This window comes from Megalopta genalis, chromosome 1 (genome assembly GCF_051020955.1).
Source record: "Megalopta genalis isolate 19385.01 chromosome 1, iyMegGena1_principal, whole genome shotgun sequence".
NCBI lineage: Eukaryota > Metazoa > Arthropoda > Insecta > Hymenoptera > Halictidae > Megalopta > Megalopta genalis.
In genome coordinates, this window is record NC_135013.1 from 42,252,453 (window position 1) to 42,272,961 (window position 20,509).

The 20,509-nt window shown below is 35.0% G+C and overlaps 2 protein-coding genes and 1 pseudogene across 2 annotated transcripts; all 3 read left to right on the plus strand.

Moving 5' to 3' along the window:
* Window positions 1–2,022: 2,022 nt before the first annotated feature.
* LOC117222103 (uncharacterized) lies at window positions 2,023–3,884 on the plus strand. Its single transcript, XM_033473648.2, has 3 exons — window positions 2,023–2,111; window positions 2,251–2,811; window positions 3,747–3,884. Exons 1-2 carry the CDS (start codon window positions 2,033–2,035, stop codon window positions 2,793–2,795), a joined length of 624 nt encoding a protein of 207 aa, XP_033329539.2. The 5' UTR covers window positions 2,023–2,032; the 3' UTR covers window positions 2,796–2,811; window positions 3,747–3,884.
* Window positions 3,885–9,677: 5,793 nt separating this feature from the next.
* Window positions 9,678–12,487, plus strand: LOC143260464 (uncharacterized; annotated as a pseudogene).
* A 3,589-nt stretch (window positions 12,488–16,076) lies between these two features.
* Window positions 16,077–17,938, plus strand: LOC117222034 (uncharacterized). The gene is made up of 3 exons (XM_033473526.2): window positions 16,077–16,165; window positions 16,305–16,865; window positions 17,801–17,938. The coding sequence occupies exons 1-2, from the start codon at window positions 16,087–16,089 to the stop codon at window positions 16,847–16,849; spliced, it is 624 nt and encodes a 207-aa protein (XP_033329417.2). The 5' UTR covers window positions 16,077–16,086; the 3' UTR covers window positions 16,850–16,865; window positions 17,801–17,938.
* Window positions 17,939–20,509: the final 2,571 nt, after the last annotated feature.

A 20,509-nucleotide genomic window follows, 5' to 3' on the forward strand; every position in this document is an offset into this window, starting at 1 on the left:
TTCATAATAACACGAATGATAAATGAAACCAAAACCACACTATAAACAAGAACATACTGTTCCTTATTATGTTCCTCTTTTCTATATTATATAATTATATCTATATTATATAACTATATATGCACACATAAAAATATTTCATAACAAACTTAAATAAAATTCAACATCATATAAAAACTAAAAAGATCACGATTTCAAGTTTCATAACCAAAATTAAAATTAAAAATCAAAAAGAAATATAATGTTATGCTAACAAATTTATTCATCATTGTCACTTATTATAATATAACTGGTCAAGAACGTTTGACGGGTCTTATTTTTAAATCTGAGCTTAATTCATAGACAAATTCGACTGGATTTCCGGTGGTTTTAGGTTTTAAAAATCTGTCATAAGAGATTGTTCGATCTTGCTTTGCAAATCTGTGTAAACTTCTTGATAGGCAGATAAGCAATTTTGTAGATTTCTTTTAATTACATCCGCTCTCTTCGACAGAGGATCGTTCATTATAAAGTATTATTTCAACTGTTTCGCCATGTCCAAACATTTTTTTATGCTTTTCAGAGTGAAGTTTTTGATTTCTACACTGAACAGATCTTTAGAAGTCTTTTCAATCGGTAATGTTTCGGTTATTATTGCCACCAAATCTATTTGACAATGAACATACGGTATAAACGAAAAGGAACTATAAATACAAATTTGTGAACACGTACAGTAGCTCAAGGAAGTATTCGAACACCTTTTAAAACGCAATAACTTTTTTCAAACTGCACTAAATGACTTGAATTTTTTTTAGATGATAGAGGGACTAATCCACGAGACAATAACTGAAAAGCATTTTCTTAATTTAGTTCTTACTTGGAATGACAAAAAAAGTAAAAAAGTCTCGTTGTATAACTGTTTTATCTGAGCTTATAATAAGCATTTAGAAACTGCCTTTCGATCTCGGTAACTCATGTGTATGCTGAAAATTTTATCGAAATCGGTTAACTCAGAGTCAAGGTACAGGCGTTGAAAGATTTCAAAAACTGCAGATTTCTTATAATTTTTGGTCAAAAGTGTCAAAAATAGGAACAAAACTAGGATTTTAGCGATCTTTAATTATTTATAACTTATAACAACATCGATCAATTTCGATAAAATTTTTAGCATGCATATAAGAAAAGGCATTTCAGTTATTGACTCGTGGATTAGTCCCATTATCATCTAAAAAACAAAATTGTCATTTAGTTCAGTTATAAAGAAGTTATTGCTTTTTAAAAGGTGTTCGAATACTTTCATGAACTACTGCATATGCATCTTATAGAATTTTGACATTGTAGGAAAATTTCCACATTTCCTAAACCGCGTTGTAGAAAAATTTTCGTAATTTTCCAACCGCATTGTAGGAGGTTCACCTGTACATCGATTTTTTCATTATCTCGATTTATGAAACACGGGGACATGGTGCGAAAACGGTGTACCATAATAGGTACATGCTCGCACTGTACTATTTTTTATTCATATTAAATATCAATATTTCAAAGTTCATTACGTTATCTAGAAAAAAAAATCTATAGTGCAGTAATATAAATATTCAACAATAACACTTTTATGTTGTAATAAAAGCGATGATAATCTTAAACCTGCTGAAAAGCGTTCCATAATAGATGCTTTTGATAATATCATTCAGGGGGTTAAATAACGACTCGTGAATAATCATTATAACATAGACATTGAATTATTTAAAATACCACTTTCGCAACATGCGAAACAAAAACTCGACAACTCCAGCGACATTAACCTTGAACAAAAGTTGTCTCAGAACAGGCGATCAGCGGCGCAATACAATACATTTAACACCCACGTGCCTCAAAGCAAACACATTCGTTGCAACAGCAATTAATAGCCACCAATTGCCAAAACACAATAAATAACGTGTGAAACATTGATCCTGCAGCTGGCATCTATGCAATATACACTCAGCCTGCACTATATAAGCTGACCGGCTAGCTGATTTCAACACTTTCAGTTTCGCCCATCAACAAAGCGAAGATGAAGTTCCTGCTGTACGTGGCCGTCTCCGTATTCGTATTGTCCGTGGACTGTGCGGTGCTACGACCGGCTGCAAACGGTATAGATAAACTAAATTCAAACATTATCACTGCTCTACAGAATATGAACGGTCTCCTGAGGAGTCCGATTCGGTTTATAGCCAGACGAGGAGCTCAACGGAAATGTTTCACATTCAGACGCTCAGAATTTGTTTCCAGAGCTTCCAGAGGACTTCAATCCTCACTTCAGAAAGAGAGATCTTACAACGGAACAATTCGTGGAAGAAGTAATTTCCCAGCTTGAAAAGAGAGACGTTGGCAAGCTGTTCCCCGTAGGCGGCGATATCATTAGCCACTGGGTGAACCTTATCGAAGATCTCATAGGTCAATACATTCCCAAGTTTGGAAAGAGAGACGTTGGCAAACTGTTCCCAGTGGGCGGCGATATCATTAGCCACTGGGTGAACCTAATCGAAGACTTCATAGGTCAATTCGTTCCCAAGGTTGGAAAAAGAGACATCGCCTCACTGTTCCCCATAGGCGGCGGATTGGTCAGTGAAGGCGTGAACAGAGCAGAGGATCTCGTTGGTCTTGTAGTTCCTCATTTCGGAAAGAGGGATCTTGAATCTTTTATGAGGCAGGAGCGAGATCTTGTTATGGATTCAGTCCAGACGGCAAATGACGATCTCCTTAAACCAGTATTGCAAAGTGTCTTCGGCATGGTTCAACGATGGCTCAGATTTCTACTCTCGCCGTTTACGTAGAACCTGCTTGATATAAGTATGATAAATCTTTTCTAGGTGCTTTTGGAATACTTGCATTGGATTGCTTTAAATAGATTGCTAATGTTATGGAAAATGTTTTTGGAAAAGAGTATAGATGGAAAGGAAAGTGTGAAGAGTTTAAAAGGATTTATTATTTTCATTACATTGTTCTCAACACACTAAAATTATTGATAGATGAATGTACATTTTCTTCTAACTCCCATTCCTTAGAATGGATTCGAATGAATATCAGTTTGCATAGTAGGGTTATACAGAGTGTTCCAAAAATGTCTCGCAATCTGGAAATTAAGGATATTAGGATCCTAGGATTAGGACATTCAAAGTAACTTTTTCCGTAGCGAAAATACAATCCGCGGCATTGTTTACGAGTTATTGGCAATAAACAGTGATCAACGAGAAGCGAGCTCGGCTGGCACGTGACGGCCCAGTCAACGAGCGCATGAAGTCCAGTTTCGCTCATTGGTTCGGCCATTTCGCGTAAGCTGATCTCGCCTCTCATTGGTCATTGTTTTGCATTAATAAGTCGTAAACAAAGCCGCGGATTACATTTTCATTAAAGAAGAAGTTACTTCAAATGACCTCAGGAACCCCCCATTTCCGGATTTCGAGACATTTTTGAGACACCATGTACGAACTTAAAAGCTCTTTTAAATGGGAATCAACAGATTATTTTCAATATTTGTAGAAATGTAACGGAGCCAGGAATATGAACCACTCTAATAGTTGATATAAAACTTCTCGGATAATCTAACAATCTACAAGAATTTATACATGCAAAAAATATAATGAATAATTTTATAGAATTAACCGAATTATTCTATGCAATCCTTTGCTGTCTTAAAATTAATATAAAATGTTAGGGAAGATAAGATTAAAGCGTGAATTCTATTAAATATTATTTTATTTCGTATTATTATTGTTTGTTGACAGGCACTAGAGGATACAAAAGACGATGTGAGTTAACTCTCAAAGCATTTCTGTTTAAGAAGAAAATAATTTTGTGACCGACTAATTATAGATTATTGTGTATTATGCAAAGAAACCAAATAAATTTGTTCATTGCTGAAATGCTTCTTTTTTATTCCTATTTGAAATGATTCAGTTTATTTTCCGAGGACATGCGCTCTTTGAGAATAAATGGAAATAAATAAGATTATTAAAAATAAAAATAAAAAATTCGAAGAAGTTCCAGAAATTTGGTGCAACAAATGCACCTTGCTGCCTTTCAACATTAATTAAACATTTTCAAATACATGTCCAGAACGTTACAAAGATATGCTGCAATAATAAAACCACCGTGTTTTTTGTTGATTTCTCATAATTTGAAAGGACTAACATCCGAATAAAAGTACCAAGAACTGGACTATGAATTCACTTACAATAGAAAATACACTGCAAAATCGCTGCCTGTCTCTCGGAATTATGATCTCTGATAGAGGGTTATCTGCTAATTTTTACAGTACAATTCGCGCTTAGATTGCACACAAAAATGGACAATTTAGGACGAGAAGATACGATTATTCGAGCCTTGCGTCCCGTTTTTTTAATTGTTGACAATCGCTAACTATAAAAATAAGCCGCAAACCTCGAATAATCGTTTCTCCTCTTCCCAAATTGTCCATTATTGTGCGCAATCTGAGCGCGAATTAAAGAGAAATTACTGTATCTGTATAAATTCCCAGTGTGGACCTTTTCCTCCGACATTATCCTCTAGTCTCCTGAGTCAGAAAAATAGCAGACTGACCAAAATTTATTATTTCATAGTGCCTCTGTCCCAGGAATACAGAAAAATAGATGATTCGACAGGGCAAAGAGCGACCTATACCCCGTGAGGTCATCCGCTCACTGACTCAGGAACAAAGAATAATCCTCGCACTTTTATGTTAGGTTAAGGTAGTATGTAGGGAAAAGTGAAACGCTGAGTCAAAAGAATCTATTTCGAAAAGCGACACTGTATGGATCAGAGATCTTCTTATATTATTGAAATAAAAACTGTTGAGAAAAATGAAAAATGGTGGTTATTAGTGGTTCGACGATACGACGATGGCTGATAATATTTTCATAAGTGAAGTCTGCTCAGCACGTGAAAGTAGTGAAAGAATAAAGTCATTTCCGGGCTAAGGAAACATCAAGACATCTATAAACGGACAGTGCAAATGGTTAATTACACGGTCAACAATCGTGTGCCGCTACACATTATTTCCAACCAACAACGAATTTATGTTCGGTACCATTTTGAGATTAATTAAGGAAAGCGAATTGACAATGATGGAAACACTCCGTTCACTGTATATATAGTTCGCAATAACAAATATTTGGAAATATTATCTCGGACGAAGGCAACTGCGGTAGGAGAATAAACGACATCTAAATCTTTTACACAGATGAACAAACTTTAAGTCGATTTTCTTGAAAACGGAGCACCGGATAAAGAATATTATGCTTTTGATTTTTTCATACAGAATCACCCTCTGCTCGGTTGTACTACAAATTCCGGCCTACCCTATATATTGTATTTCTTTAACGTCGTGGTAACTCTCATTTTTATTTCCTTTGCCATGCGGGTACGGAACCCATAATCTACATTGAGCTTTTATAACTAAGCATATGTTGTTTTTATACATTGAACTTAAGAACTGTTTAACTTAAACTTAATATTCGATCACTTTGAACATAACGTTTTCATTTCATTTCAGAATTACTTCAAATCACCTCAAGAATCACTCCTTTCAAGGGCATACAGCATTTTGGGGGTTCCTGGACAACTTATACCTTCAACGCAAAGCTTACGTTATATTAATGTAATTGTAGATCAATCACATAAATTCTGTAGAACATGTAATTTTTCCAGCTAAATGGAAAATTCGAAAGTTTGAACTTTAGTCAACTAACTATAGAAATATTGATTTGAATACACTATGATAGTTGAGTAAGACTCAACCTTTGTGTACGTATCTATGTATTTTTCTTGTAGTGGAACTTTTTCTTCATATTTTATACGTAAACACTAGACTACAGATTTTTATAAATTTACAACATGCATGGATTTCAAAAATATATCCAATTCAAACAATTTTCTAGTCAGTGAAAGAATTCTTTTCCTGTAGTGTTTGCGAAATAACAAATAAGAGTACTTACATTTCTTGAATTCAAAATATACTTAACTTAAAAAAAGATTTAAAAAATGGTGACACAAAAATGAATCAAGAATAGAAGAAGAGTTAGATCAATAAAGAATGTTTTTTTTCCGTGAATGTTCAGCCCTCTGTTCCAAAGAAACCATGGACAGACGCTTATGATGCCGTAGAGGAGGGAGGTATCTATCCTCAACTTGATTTATGTAACCAGAGATACATATACAGGGTGTCCCACAATTATTTTAACAGCCGAAAATGAGGGGTAGCTGAGGTCATTTGAAGTAACTTTTTCCTTTGCGAAAATGCAATCCGCGGCTTTGTTTACGAGTTATTAACGAAAAACACTGGCCAATGAGAGGTGACGGTGCGAGAGAGAGAGTCCGCTAGAGAGTACGCAGCACGAGGCTTTGACAGATGGTCGGGACGGACTCGAGCCACGTTCGAAGTATTGAACAAATCACGAAGCGAGAACTTTCCGGATCTTTTTTTTACTACGTGACAGTGATATTTTGAAGAAAAACGCTGTTCACCTTTACTTTAGAATGTCTGAAGAATATTTACTAATTTTTCGGACCCGAAATAATAAGTAATTTAACCGTGACGGCCGTTTTAATTTTCTAGTGTGCATGACACCTCGTGTGTAACATATGAAATTTTTAAGCAAGGTGTACAGTGAAGATTAACAAAGTACGTAAATGATATTTTACGTTAATGGTATTTTATTTAAATAATTCCGTGTCCGAACATAGTTCAACGAATGATTCGCAAAGCTAATTTAATAAATAATAATCGTGTTAAAGGATGTAAGGGATATGTTTGTTAGAGAAATATGAAGAATATTATCAACAAGAAACTCACCCATTTAGTTGTAAAATCCACTTCATGCACGGAAATGTGTGCAGGAGGATAGTGCATTGACCTCGTACAATGTATGATGAACTGCACAGCTGATCTGTATCCGACGGCGACGAACAGAAGGATATCTCCAGGCAGGCAATTTCAACGTTTACTTTCACTGCATTATCACTAAACACTGATCACTTATCAATAATATTTATGGACCAACTTTCCTGGGTTAATATGTATGGCCCTGAAAAGAGCCGATTGTTTTATGCGACGCGTTCGAAGTTCTCACTGTTAACGACACGTATGTACCGCGTTGTCGAGATGAACTGCAGAAGACTGGCACGATGGCCGACTGTGTTTCGTTCTCCTACGAGCGAATTTCAACTGTTTTCCATCGAACGCGAACATTGTCAGCCATCGTGCTAGTCTTCCGCAGTTTATCCCGTCAACGCGGTATGTGTTCTTAACGATATGAACTTCGAACGCGTCGCATAAAACAATCGGCTCTTTTCAGGGCCATACATATTAACCCAGGAAAGTTGGTCCATAAATATTATTGATAAGTGATCAGTGTTTAGTGATAATGCAGTGAAAGTAAACGTTGAAATTGCCTGCCTGGAGATATCCTTCTGTTCGTCGCCGTCGGATACAGATCAGCTGTGCAGTTCATCATACATTGTACGAGGTCAATGCACTATCCTCCTGCACACATTTCCGTGCATGAAGTGGATTTTACAACTAAATGGGTGAGTTTCTTGTTGATAATATTCTTCATATTTCTCTAACAAACATATCCCTTACATCCTTTAACACGATTATTATTTATTAAATTAGCTTTGCGAATCATTCGTTGAACTATGTTCGGACACGGAATTATTTAAATAAAATACCATTAACGTAAAATATCATTTACGTACTTTGTTAATCTTCACTGTACACCTTGCTTAAAAATTTCATATGTTACACACGAGGTGTCATGCACACTAGAAAATTAAAACGGCCGTCACGGTTAAATTACTTATTATTTCGGGTCCGAAAAATTAGTAAATATTCTTCAGACATTCTAAAGTAAAGGTGAACAGCGTTTTTCTTCAAAATATCACTGTCACGTAGTAAAAAAAAAATCCGGAAAGTTCTCGCTTCGTGATTTGTTCAATACTTCGAACGTGGCTCGAGTCCGTCCCGACCATCTGTCAAAGCCTCGTGCTGCGTACTCTCTCGCGGACTCTCTCTCTCGCACCGTCACCTCTCATTGGCCAGTGTTTTTCGTTAATAACTCGTAAACAAAGCCGCGGATTGCATTTTCGCAAAGGAAAAAGTTACTTCAAATGACCTCAGCTACCCCTCATTTTCGGCTGTTAAAATAATTGTGGGACACCCTGTATATATAGGTGTCGAGCTATGCTCGTTCACTGCTTGAACGTATTAATACTACTGGTAAAAATCGACTGTCCCAATATAGATTGTCCCAAAATTATGGTACTTCCGAGAAATGAGAGCTTCATGAGGTCATTTGAAGTAACTTTTTCTTAGAGTAAATGCAATCCGCCGTTTTGTTTACGAGTTATTGATCGAAAAACAGTGACAAATAAAAGGCGTGCTCCCCTCTCATTTGTCTATGTTTTTTGTTAATAACTCGTAAATGAAAGTGAATAATTTTGAGACATCCTGTATATTAACATTTAGTTCGTGACATTCTTCGAAGCAATAATTTCCTTCAGAAAATTCTATACACATATTAATATTATAATAAACATGCTTCCGGGCATCTTACATCGTTCCATACTGGAACATTTCTTAGTTATATTGTCATTCAAATAACCTTCTGCTTGCTATATCTGCAACAAGATTTCTTAAGCGCGGGGACAATTTATGTTAACCATCATAAACTACTAAAACACGTACGTTCACATTCAATCGTATCCATTTGTGCGACCGCGCTTTTAACATTCGACTGTATACAATGATTCAAGCATGTGCAGTTAAGTTAATGAATGAAATCACTGTTAACCAAAAGGAAATTAATTTCTCACATACACACACCCTTGCAATCGAGTAATTGCGCTCGCAAATTTAATGTAACACGTACTTGTAGAACACTCTGTATATTTGATCGTGCAGCAGACTGTTACATCCTTTATCACAGCAATTGTTACGATTAACTCCTTACGCGATCAATCCTTGACTCTCACAGATTGATATAGTTCACTTGCATTACGTGCATATATTATATTTACGTCTGTGATAGCATAAAAATGTTTACATTCCATATTCTTTGAACACTTTGACTGGCATACCAACAATCACAAAAATGTGATCATCGATATCGTTTAATCGAATTAAAATTTTAAAGTGAATTTGTTCGATATTAATTATTTTCTTCACATTCATACGTTTTACTGATCTTAACAAAATTAGGAATATACAACAAATTAGCCTGAAAATTAACATCGTGAAATTAACAGGCCAAATACAAAACCGTATAGACATTAGAATCACTTAGGGATATTGTTACATTATTTTCAAATTATTGCAATTATTAAAAGAGTGAAGAGATTTTCATCTAACTTATGTTTCTTACAACTTCGTCCATTTTAGTTTCGCATGAAGATTCGCAGTCTAGTAATGTTGTATTATACAATTTACCATAGTACTATTTATTGAAATAAGAAACATGATCGAAAAATAATTCATTCGTAAAGTAATTGGTAAGAATGTCGAATTTTTCAAAGTTGCTCAGGACAAGGTCCCTTGACAAATATTGATGAGGTGTTTTCCAAAATAATAGAGGTAGCAATAGTAATAGTTATAATTACAACTTCCTATATAAAAATTATTCCTTAGTGCAACGGGTCCGGAATAATAAACAATGCGGAGTATGTGTGTGTGCGGTGATCCATACCACTTCAAAAATCCAAGACTACACGAAGCCGGCAGTGAATACGCAAAAGAAACTATAGTTAGACACTACATAGTTCGTCAGGTAATTTGAATTTCTTTCGTTTTCTATCATTACTGTACTAATTTTGTGAAATGAAATTTCGAATATGAATATGAATTTAGAGGTATTAGAACCTCAACTCCTACGCTGCAATTTCGTTGACAACTACTTCTTCATCCTTAACAATTTCTCTAATAGAATTTAGATAATTTAATCTCAATGGAAGGAATATTCGACACAATCAAATAAATCTTTCCTGTGCCCAGGATTTTATAAAATAATCCACGAAAATCAAAATTTGCATAATAATCTACAGGCTACTAATTACAAATGTAACGTAATGTAACAGAATAAAACTTTTAGGTACCCACTGTACGTTACCGGTACTCGTGATGTGGGATTTGAAATTCCAATAGACACTGAGAAAAAAGCTATATTTCAGTACAGGGTGACTTTGCCATCGTATGTTACTTGTTCTTAATGCGTTATTCAATGGAATTACTACACAGGTTTGTATCGTTGCATTAATGTGCATACTCAAGTATAAATATGTGATATTATGTGATATTATTATTTGCATCGAGTGAACTGTGAATCACGATATAAATGAGGTCAGGAATATTATCTGACTTAAAATGAGCACTGTAAAATTATTATCAGGTAACATGTGGGGTACTTGTGACACTGGAACCGAAGCCAGTGGTTGTGGGAGGCCAGAAACATTTCGGAACTGTGCTGATGTTAGTATCGTGACGAGTACAGCTGAGTTCCACCCCTCCCCCCCCATCTCTCTCCCACTCTCGCTCTCTCTCTCTCTCTCTCTCTCTCTCTCTCTCTCTCTCTCTCTCTCTCTGTGTGTGTGTGTGTGTGTGTGTGTGTGTGTATGTGTGTGTGTGTGTGTGTGTGTGTGTGTGCGCGCGCGCGCGCGCGCGTGCGTGTGCCTGTGCTGGGTGTGGACTGGGTTTCGTCCGATCGTTGGTTCGACCGTCTTGCGCCAGCCGAGCTCGCATCTCAATGGTCATTATTTTTCGTTAATAATTCGTAAACGAAGCTGCGGATTGCATTTTCGCTAAAGAAAATGTTACTTTAAATGACCTCTCAGGAACCCCTCATTTTCCGCTTGCACAATAATTTTGTGATACCCTGTATAGAGATAGTTAGTTAATCATTTCAGTCATAACTTAGCATAACTTCTTTTATGTTTATTAAACATTAACGCGGTTATAGGACTTTTGGCGGCGGTTTTAGTGTGTCGTGGAAAAGGAGTGGGGAAACGTTTCGTCCGGGGCCCGCTAGAGGACTCATCAGTAAGGCTATCCTAGCGGGCCCTTGCCTTAGACGTAAGGGTAGGACGAAGTCTCGGTGTATATGTATATAGGGATCGGAACGGATCGGCTACTAGCGGGAAGAGGAGCCCTCTGCTGGCAGGTCTGGAGGTAGCCACCACAGACTTTTATTAAGACCACCTCAAAATGATTGTTTACAGCACTGTTATTTCCTTGATTGAACTAACTCAGCAAACTATCGTTTTTTTTGATAATACCAATATAAAAAAAAAAATTTTTTTCCAATTTCATTTTTAATTTTAAAAACTTTTTAATTGCGTTCAGAGTTTATACTATTAAATTGTATTGGTATTATTAAATACGGCAAAGACTTGCATTTAACATGGAAAGTTACAAGATTTTTATAACAAGGAGTTTGTACCAAAGACTTCTAGCAGTACAGGAATTCAGTTTCCTTTCAAAAAAAGTAATTTACTTAAACTAAAAGTAATTAACTCCAATGAAACTGTTCAATTTTGTTAAATTAACTTATAGGGTAACAGACACGAATACATTATAGATTATACAATTGACCATTCATATAAGTGTTTTTAAGGACATTTTAATTTCAGATCTCAGGTGTGCATGTCCTCTTCACTTTACCGACGAATACCAGGAATGGGAAATTGGTGTCAAAGCAATTGCCTTCGATACCCACCAAACTGCCCATCAAATATCTGCCAAGTGTATAAGTATATTATGGAGCAGCTAAAAGTGTTGTTAAAGATCTTGGTGCACTATTCGATCGAAAATATTTTCGTCCTTCTCTATTTTATTTTTATACCGAAAGTACTAACAATGATGCAATAAATTACACAGAATATCCTAAAACTGTTGCAAGCCCTTGAAAGGGGTAATTCCTGAGGTCATATAGAGCAACTTTTTGGTACACTTTACATATACTCCTCTCCAAAAGTGGCACAATCACAGATAATTAAATAAATTTGAGGAACCGATAGAAAATTGTTCTAATTTCTTCAATGTATTTCAAAGTTAATGATATTAAAATGTAACAAGTAGATATATCTATATTTTTTTATATTATAGTAAAAATAATGTGAATTTTATAAAAGAAAATTAAATTTTCTTATCGACGATATATACAATGCGTTTATCAATTACTTTTTGGTTTAACTTCAGCATCCGTTTTATTAATTTGTCTATTATTTCTGATTCTATTTGGTTGCGTACATATTGTAGTATGTTACACATATTTCAAAATCACCTCAGCATACGTTTTCATTGAACAAAATGCAATAAATTTTAAAATGTTAATAATTGTATCATTTATTATTTCGAAACAGGTAAGTATGCGATGCGATTGGGGAAATAGCTGGAAAGGAGGCTGCAACTGTTTATTGTATGGATAAATGCCTAGTCTATCCATCTAACTCCCCTTTCCACCCTTGCCGCTGCTACTGATCAAATCAAGGCGTGCTATCGAAATATATTTATAAGATTTTGTTACATTATACCAAGACTCATAAAATGCATTATTTCAATTTTTTTACAGTCTTAGATAAAAAAAGTTGGGAAACGTACCTTTTTTATTTTACGGTTGTGATTCTAACCAGTTAAGATTTTTGCAAAATTTTATTTAAGCATTATCTTCATATAAGTCATCCATAAATGTGTATTGTAGGAAGAATCGGCAACTTGACAGAATTTTTGATATTTAATTCATTCTTCGCGCGATATTTCTTTTGTTGGATATGCATTTCTGCGTACTAAGTCTCCATATTTGGAAAGCATTTGTTCTGTCGGACCGATTATCCGAAGAACCATTTATCCATAGAAGTTTGTCTCTTAATTCGGATACTCATGGTTCAGTCACTTGATTGCTACATTTGATAAAAACGATAATTTTCCTTTAAATTCAACTCAAAGTTACTATTAATTTTTCAGTTTCCACAAGGAGATCTAAGAGGCAGCTGGAAACGCTATAATTGCTGTGTTCGTCTTTTATCAAAAACTGGAATTGTGAACAAAAGTGTGTGAAAAAGATTTTCGAAAGTACATTTTCTATTTTTGCATCGCCAATGCCGCCTGAACGAGAATGATACTCTGTTTTTCTATAATGCAATACTTTACATGTATTTCGCAACTGGTGTATTATAAGCAATGTAAACGATTCTGCAAAATATGCATCTGCTATGGTATAAAGAGCAAATTAATGGACCATGACAAACTGTTTTCATACTAAGATTGTGTCGCTCATTTATATTAAAGAATTATTGCTATGAAAACTCTTGTGTTTTAGAAATATAGTTCTTCTACGAACAGACGTGAAGGTACTTAACTTTGTTATTCTATTCTAAAAGAAATAGATAAATTTTACAATCTTTTATCTGTGATAATTACTTACAATTAGCGTTGTTCTACATTGCCTGTAACAAGAAACTACGTCTGTTCGAGCTATGTCACCTGAAATATTAAACAGAATAATTTCAACGTGAATAGTGAAAATAATAAATTTTTTTAAATAAAATGAACGTTTTTTTCCCCATACTTTCAAAATTAAGATAAACGTATCCTGCTAATTCAGATTTTTAATTGTCTGAAAAGACTTTGCTTTGATACTTTAAGAACAATTAACGAAATAGCATTTCTGAAATATCGTTTCCTACCTTGCAAATAATCGTGTAAGGTATAATGCGTCAAAATTTTTATTTTAACAAATGAATAGCTTCGAAAATATTCTGAAAAACGGCTTCGTTTCAACAGAAACGCTTTTTAGTTTTGAGTAATTTTACTGAAATAAAATGAAATGTTTACGTTTTACCTTCATTCCATAATTCCAGGTCCACAAAGAAACTCTTACCAGATATAATTCAGGCTAAACCCAGACCTAACCCAGATCTAACCCAGACTTAATCCAGACTAGACACCAATAATATGGCAACATTAATGTAATATTAATTGCCTTAAGGCAATATTAAAACAATAGTAAGACAGCATTAAAACTGCGCATGAGACTAGTAAGAGCCACGTTTCATAATAACACGAATGATAAATGAAACCAAAACCACACTATAAACAAGAAGATACTGTTCCTTATTATGTTCCTCTTTTCTATATTATATAACTATATCTATATTATATAACTATATATGCACATAAAAATATTTCATAACAAACTTAAATAAAATTCAACATCATATAAAAACTAAAAAGATCACGATTTCAAGTTTCATAACCAAAATTAAAATTAAAAATCAAAAAGAAATATAATGTTATGCTAACAAATTTATTCATCATTGTCACTTATTATAATATAACTGGTCAAGAACGTTTGACGGGTCTTATTTTTAAATCTGAGCTTAATTCATAGACAAATTCGACTGGATTTCCGGTGGTTTTAGGTTTTAAAAATCTGTCATAAGAGATTGTTCGATCTTGCTTTGCAAATCTGTGTAAACTTCTTGATAGGCAGATAAGCAATTTTGTAGATTTCTTTTAATTACATCCGCTCTCTTCGACAGAGGATCGTTCATTATAAAGTATTATTTCAACTGTTTCGCCATGTCCAAACATTTTTTTATGCTTTTCAGAGTGAAGTTTTTGATTTCTACACTGAACAGATCTTTAGAAGTCTTTTCAATCGGTAATGTTTCGGTTATTATTGCCACCAAATCTATTTGACAATGAACATACGGTATAAACGAAAAGGAACTATAAATACAAATTTGTGAACACGTACAGTAGCTCAAGGAAGTATTCGAACACCTTTTAAAACGCAATAACTTTTTTCAAACTGCACTAAATGACTTGAATTTTTTTTAGATGATAGAGGGACTAATCCACGAGACAATAACTGAAAAGCATTTTCTTAATTTAGTTCTTACTTGGAATGACAAAAAAAGTAAAAAAGTCTCGTTGTATAACTGTTTTATCTGAGCTTATAATAAGCATTTAGAAACTGCCTTTCGATCTCGGTAACTCATGTGTATGCTGAAAATTTTATCGAAATCGGTTAACTCAGAGTCAAGGTACAGGCGTTGAAAGATTTCAAAAACTGCAGATTTCTTATAATTTTTGGTCAAAAGTGTCAAAAATAGGAACAAAACTAGGATTTTAGCGATCTTTAATTATTTATAACTTATAACAACATCGATCAATTTCGATAAAATTTTTAGCATGCATATAAGAAAAAGCATTTCAGTTATTGACTCGTGGATTAGTCCCATTATCATCTAAAAAACAAAATTGTCATTTAGTTCAGTTATAAAGAAGTTATTGCTTTTTAAAAGGTGTTCGAATACTTTCATGAACTACTGCATATGCATCTTATAGAATTTTGACATTGTAGGAAAATTTCCACATTTCCTAAACCGCGTTGTAGAAAAATTTTCGTAATTTTCCAACCGCATTGTAGGAGGTTCACCTGTACATCGATTTTTTCATTATCTCGATTTATGAAACACGGGGACATGGTGCGAAAACGGTGTACCATAATAGGTACATGCTCGCACTGTACTATTTTTTATTCATATTAAATATCAATATTTCAAAGTTCATTACGTTATCTAGAAAAAAAAATCTATAGTGCAGTAATATAAATATTCAACAATAACACTTTTATGTTGTAATAAAAGCGATGATAATCTTAAACCTGCTGAAAAGCGTTCCATAATAGATGCTTTTGATAATATCATTCAGGGGGTTAAATAACGACTCGTGAATAATCATTATAACATAGACATTGAATTATTTAAAATACCACTTTCGCAACATGCGAAACAAAAACTCGACAACTCCAGCGACATTAACCTTGAACAAAAGTTGTCTCAGAACAGGCGATCAGCGGCGCAATACAATACATTTAACACCCACGTGCCTCAAAGCAAACACATTCGTTGCAACAGCAATTAATAGCCACCAATTGCCAAAACACAATAAATAACGTGTGAAACATTGATCCTGCAGCTGGCATCTATGCAATATACACTCAGCCTGCACTATATAAGCTGACCGGCTAGCTGATTTCAACACTTTCAGTTTCGCCCATCAACAAAGCGAAGATGAAGTTCCTGCTGTACGTGGCCGTCTCCGTATTCGTATTGTCCGTGGACTGTGCGGTGCTACGACCGGCTGCAAACGGTATAGATAAACTAAATTCAAACATTATCACTGCTCTACAGAATATGAACGGTCTCCTGAGGAGTCCGATTCGGTTTATAGCCAGACGAGGAGCTCAACGGAAATGTTTCACATTCAGACGCTCAGAATTTGTTTCCAGAGCTTCCAGAGGACTTCAATCCTCACTTCAGAAAGAGAGATCTTACAACGGAACAATTCGTGGAAGAAGTAATTTCCAAGCTTGAAAAGAGAGACGTTGGCAAGCTGTTCCCCGTAGGCGGCGATATCATTAGCCACTGGGTGAACCTTATCGAAGATCTCATAGGTCAATACATTCCCAAGTTTGGAAAGAGAGACGTTGGCAAACTGTTCCCAGTGGGCGGCGATATCATTAGCCACTGGGTGAACCTAATCGAAGACTTCATAGGTCAATTCGTTCCCAAGGTTGGAAAAAGAGACATCGCCTCACTGTTCCCCATAGGCGGCGGATTGGTCAGTGAAGGCGTGAACAGAGCAGAGGATCTCGTTGGTCTTGTAGTTCCTCATTTCGGAAAGAGGGATCTTGAATCTTTTATGAGGCAGGAGCGAGATCTTGTTATGGATTCAGTCCAGACGGCAAATGACGATCTCCTTAAACCAGTATTGCAAAGTGTCTTCGGCATGGTTCAACGATGGCTCAGATTTCTACTCTCGCCGTTTACGTAGAACCTGCTTGATATAAGTATGATAAATCTTTTCTAGGTGCTTTTGGAATACTTGCATTGGATTGCTTTAAATAGATTGCTAATGTTATGGAAAATGTTTTTGGAAAAGAGTATAGATGGAAAGGAAAGTGTGAAGAGTTTAAAAGGATTTATTATTTTCATTACATTGTTCTCAACACACTAAAATTATTGATAGATGAATGTACATTTTCTTCTAACTCCCATTCCTTAGAATGGATTCGAATGAATATCAGTTTGCATAGTAGGGTTATACAGAGTGTTCCAAAAATGTCTCGCAATCTGGAAATTAAGGATATTAGGATCCTAGGATTAGGACATTCAAAGTAACTTTTTCCGTAGCGAAAATACAATCCGCGGCATTGTTTACGAGTTATTGGCAATAAACAGTGATCAACGAGAAGCGAGCTCGGCTGGCACGTGACGGCCCAGTCAACGAGCGCATGAAGTCCAGTTTCGCTCATTGGTTCGGCCATTTCGCGTAAGCTGATCTCGCCTCTCATTGGTCATTGTTTTGCATTAATAAGTCGTAAACAAAGCCGCGGATTACATTTTCATTAAAGAAGAAGTTACTTCAAATGACCTCAGGAACCCCCCATTTCCGGATTTCGAGACATTTTTGAGACAATATGTACGAACTTAAAAGCTCTTTTAAATGGGAATCAACAGATTATTTTCAATATTTGTAGAAATGTAACGGAGCCAGGAATATGAACCACTCTAATAGTTGATATAAAACTTCTCGGATAATCTAACAATCTACAAGAATTTATACATGAAAAAAATATAATGAATAATTTTATAGAATTAACCGAATTATTCTATGCAATCCTTTGCTGTCTTAAAATTAATATAAAATGTTAGGGAAGATAAGATTAAAGCGTGAATTCTATTAAATATTATTTTATTTCGTATTATTATTGTTTGTTGACAGGCACTAGAGGATACAAAAGACGATGTGAGTTAACTCTCAAAGCATTTCTGTTTAAGAAGAAAATAATTTTGTGACCGACTAATTATAGATTATTGTGTATTATGCAAAGAAACCAAATAAATTTGTTCATTGCTGAAATGCTTCTTTTTTATCCCTATTTGAAATGATTCAGTTTATTTTCCGAGGACATGCGCTCTTTGAGAATAAATGGAAATAAATAAGATTATTAAAAATAAAAATAAAAAATTCGAAGAAGTTCCAGAAATTTGGTGCAACAAATGCACCTTGCTGCCTTTCAACATTAATTAAACATTTTCAAATACATGTCCAGAACGTTACAAAGATATGCTGCAATAATAAAACCACCGTGTTTTTTGTTGATTTCTCATAATTTGAAAGGACTAACATCCGAATAAAAGTACCAAGAACTGGACAATGAATTCACTTACAATAGAAAATACACTGCAAAATCGCTGCCTGTCTCTCGGAATTATGATCTCTGATAGAGGGTTATCTGCTAATTTTTACAGTACAATTCGCGCTTAGATTGCACACAAAAATGGACAATTTAGGACAAGAAGATACGATTATTCGAGCCTTGCGTCCCGTTTTTTTAATTGTTGACAATCGCTAACTATAAAAATAAGCCGCAAACCTCGAATAATCGTTTCTCCTCTTCCCAAATTGTCCATTATTGTGCGCAATCTGAGCGCGAATTAAAGAAAAATTACTGTATCTGTATAAATTCCCAGTGTGGACCTTTTCCTCCGACATTATCCTCTAGTCTCCTGAGTCAGAAAAATAGCAGACTGACCAAAATTTATTATTTCATAGTGCCTCTGTCCCAGGAATACAGAAAAATAGATGATTCGACAGGGCAAAGAGCGACCTATACCCCGTGAGGTCATCCGCTCACTGACTCAGGAACAAAGAATAATCCTCGCACTTTTATGTTAGGTTAAGGTAGTATGTAAGGAAAAGTGAAACGCTGAGTCAAAAGAATCTATTTCGAAAAGCGACACTGTATGGATCAGAGATCTTCTTATATTATTGAAATAAAAACTGTTGAGAAAAATGAAAAATGGTGGTTATTAGTGGTTCGACGATACGACGATGGCTGATAATATTTTCATAAGTGAAGTCTGCTCAGCACGTGAAAGTAGTGAAAGAATAAAGTCATTTCCGGGCTAAGGAAACATCAAGACATCTATAAACGGACAGTGCAAATGGTTAATTACACGGTCAACAATCGTGTGCCGCTACACATTATTTCCAACCAACAACGAATTTATGTTCGGTACCATTTTGAGATTAATTAAGGAAAGCGAATTGACAATGATGGAAACACTCCGTTCACTGTATATATAGTTCGCAATAACAAATATTTGCAAATATTATCTCGGACGAAGGCAACTGCGGTAGGAGAATAAACGACATCTAAATCTTTTACACAGATGAACAAACTTTAAGTCGATTTTCTTGAAAACGAAGCACCGGATAAAGAATATTATGCTTTTGATTTTTTCATACAGAATCACCCTCTGCTCGGTTGTACTACAAATTCCGGCCTACCCTATATATTGTATTTCTTTAACGTCGTGGTAACTCTCATTTTTATTTCCTTTGCCATGCGGGTACGGAACCCATAATCTACATTGAGCTTTTATAACTAAGCATATGTTGTTTTTATACATTGAACTTAAGAACTGTTTAACTTAAACTTAATATTCGATCACTTTGAACATAACGTTTTCATTTCATTTCAGAATTACTTCAAATCACCTCAAGAATCACTCCTTTCAAGGGCATACAGCATTTTGGGGGTTCCTGGACAACTTATACCTTCAACGCAAAGCTTACGTTATATTAATGAAATTGTAGATCAATCACATAAATTCTGTAGAACATGTAATCCTTAACGACTTCATAATTAATGTGTCCACATTAAAATAAACTCTATAAATAAAGAAATAAGTAAACATTTTTCTTCAACGGAGTAGGAGGATTCGCTGCGTGCCCACGTCGCCGGCTAACAAATACGTAAAAGAGAGTGACAAGGATGAAAAGTGCTTAAGCACAAAAGATCAAAACATAAAACAAGGAAGAAAGAAATTAGTAAAATGCCCGTGGTTGCAAATTTTCTTCAAAACGTCGTCTCATGTATTGCTATCTCATCAGAAGAAATACGATTGAACTTCCATTCGTTCGAGAGTAATATATTTTGCCAATTCTGACTTGAACCAGTGTTCATAAGCTTTAACAGATGCATACATCATTTTTCGAGTTTTGATACTCAAATAATGGTCTCTTACGTTATCTTCAGGTCCTTTATTGAAAACGTTGCAACTATTTTCTAACTGTTCCAGCATTAATTATCATTATTTACTATTGTTTATCCGTGTTTAAATTAAATTCAGCTTTAATATTAGCTGAAGATCACAAACGATTCTTTGTGCGCAAACGATGGTAGTGACGATCCATTTGTTCGGCTGTGTTCCGTAGTGTGTCACGTTTTAGGGCCAGAATGTGTGTGTGTGTGTGAAAACCATTCTTTAAAAATCTACACCACTCTTGCTTCCAAGCTGTTTCTGATCTGATAACAATAGCTGTTAGGTCGACAGATGTCTTCTTTCGATTACATAGTCTTGCGACTTGTTTCCTTTCGTTAAGAACAATAAATTCTCCCTAACTAATCCTCACCTTGGAAAC

Bases quoted from the DNA above. Each gene is read 5' to 3' on its own strand.
- LOC117222103 (XM_033473648.2), top strand. From the start codon at position 2,033: ATGAAGTTCCTGCTGTACGTGGCCGTCTCCGTATTCGTATTGTCCGTG. The intron at 2,112-2,250 runs GTATAGATAAAC...ATTTGTTTCCAG, and splicing joins GCTACGACCGGCTGCAAACG to AGCTTCCAGAGGACTTCAAT.
- LOC117222034 (XM_033473526.2), top strand. From the start codon at position 16,087: ATGAAGTTCCTGCTGTACGTGGCCGTCTCCGTATTCGTATTGTCCGTG. The intron at 16,166-16,304 runs GTATAGATAAAC...ATTTGTTTCCAG, and splicing joins GCTACGACCGGCTGCAAACG to AGCTTCCAGAGGACTTCAAT.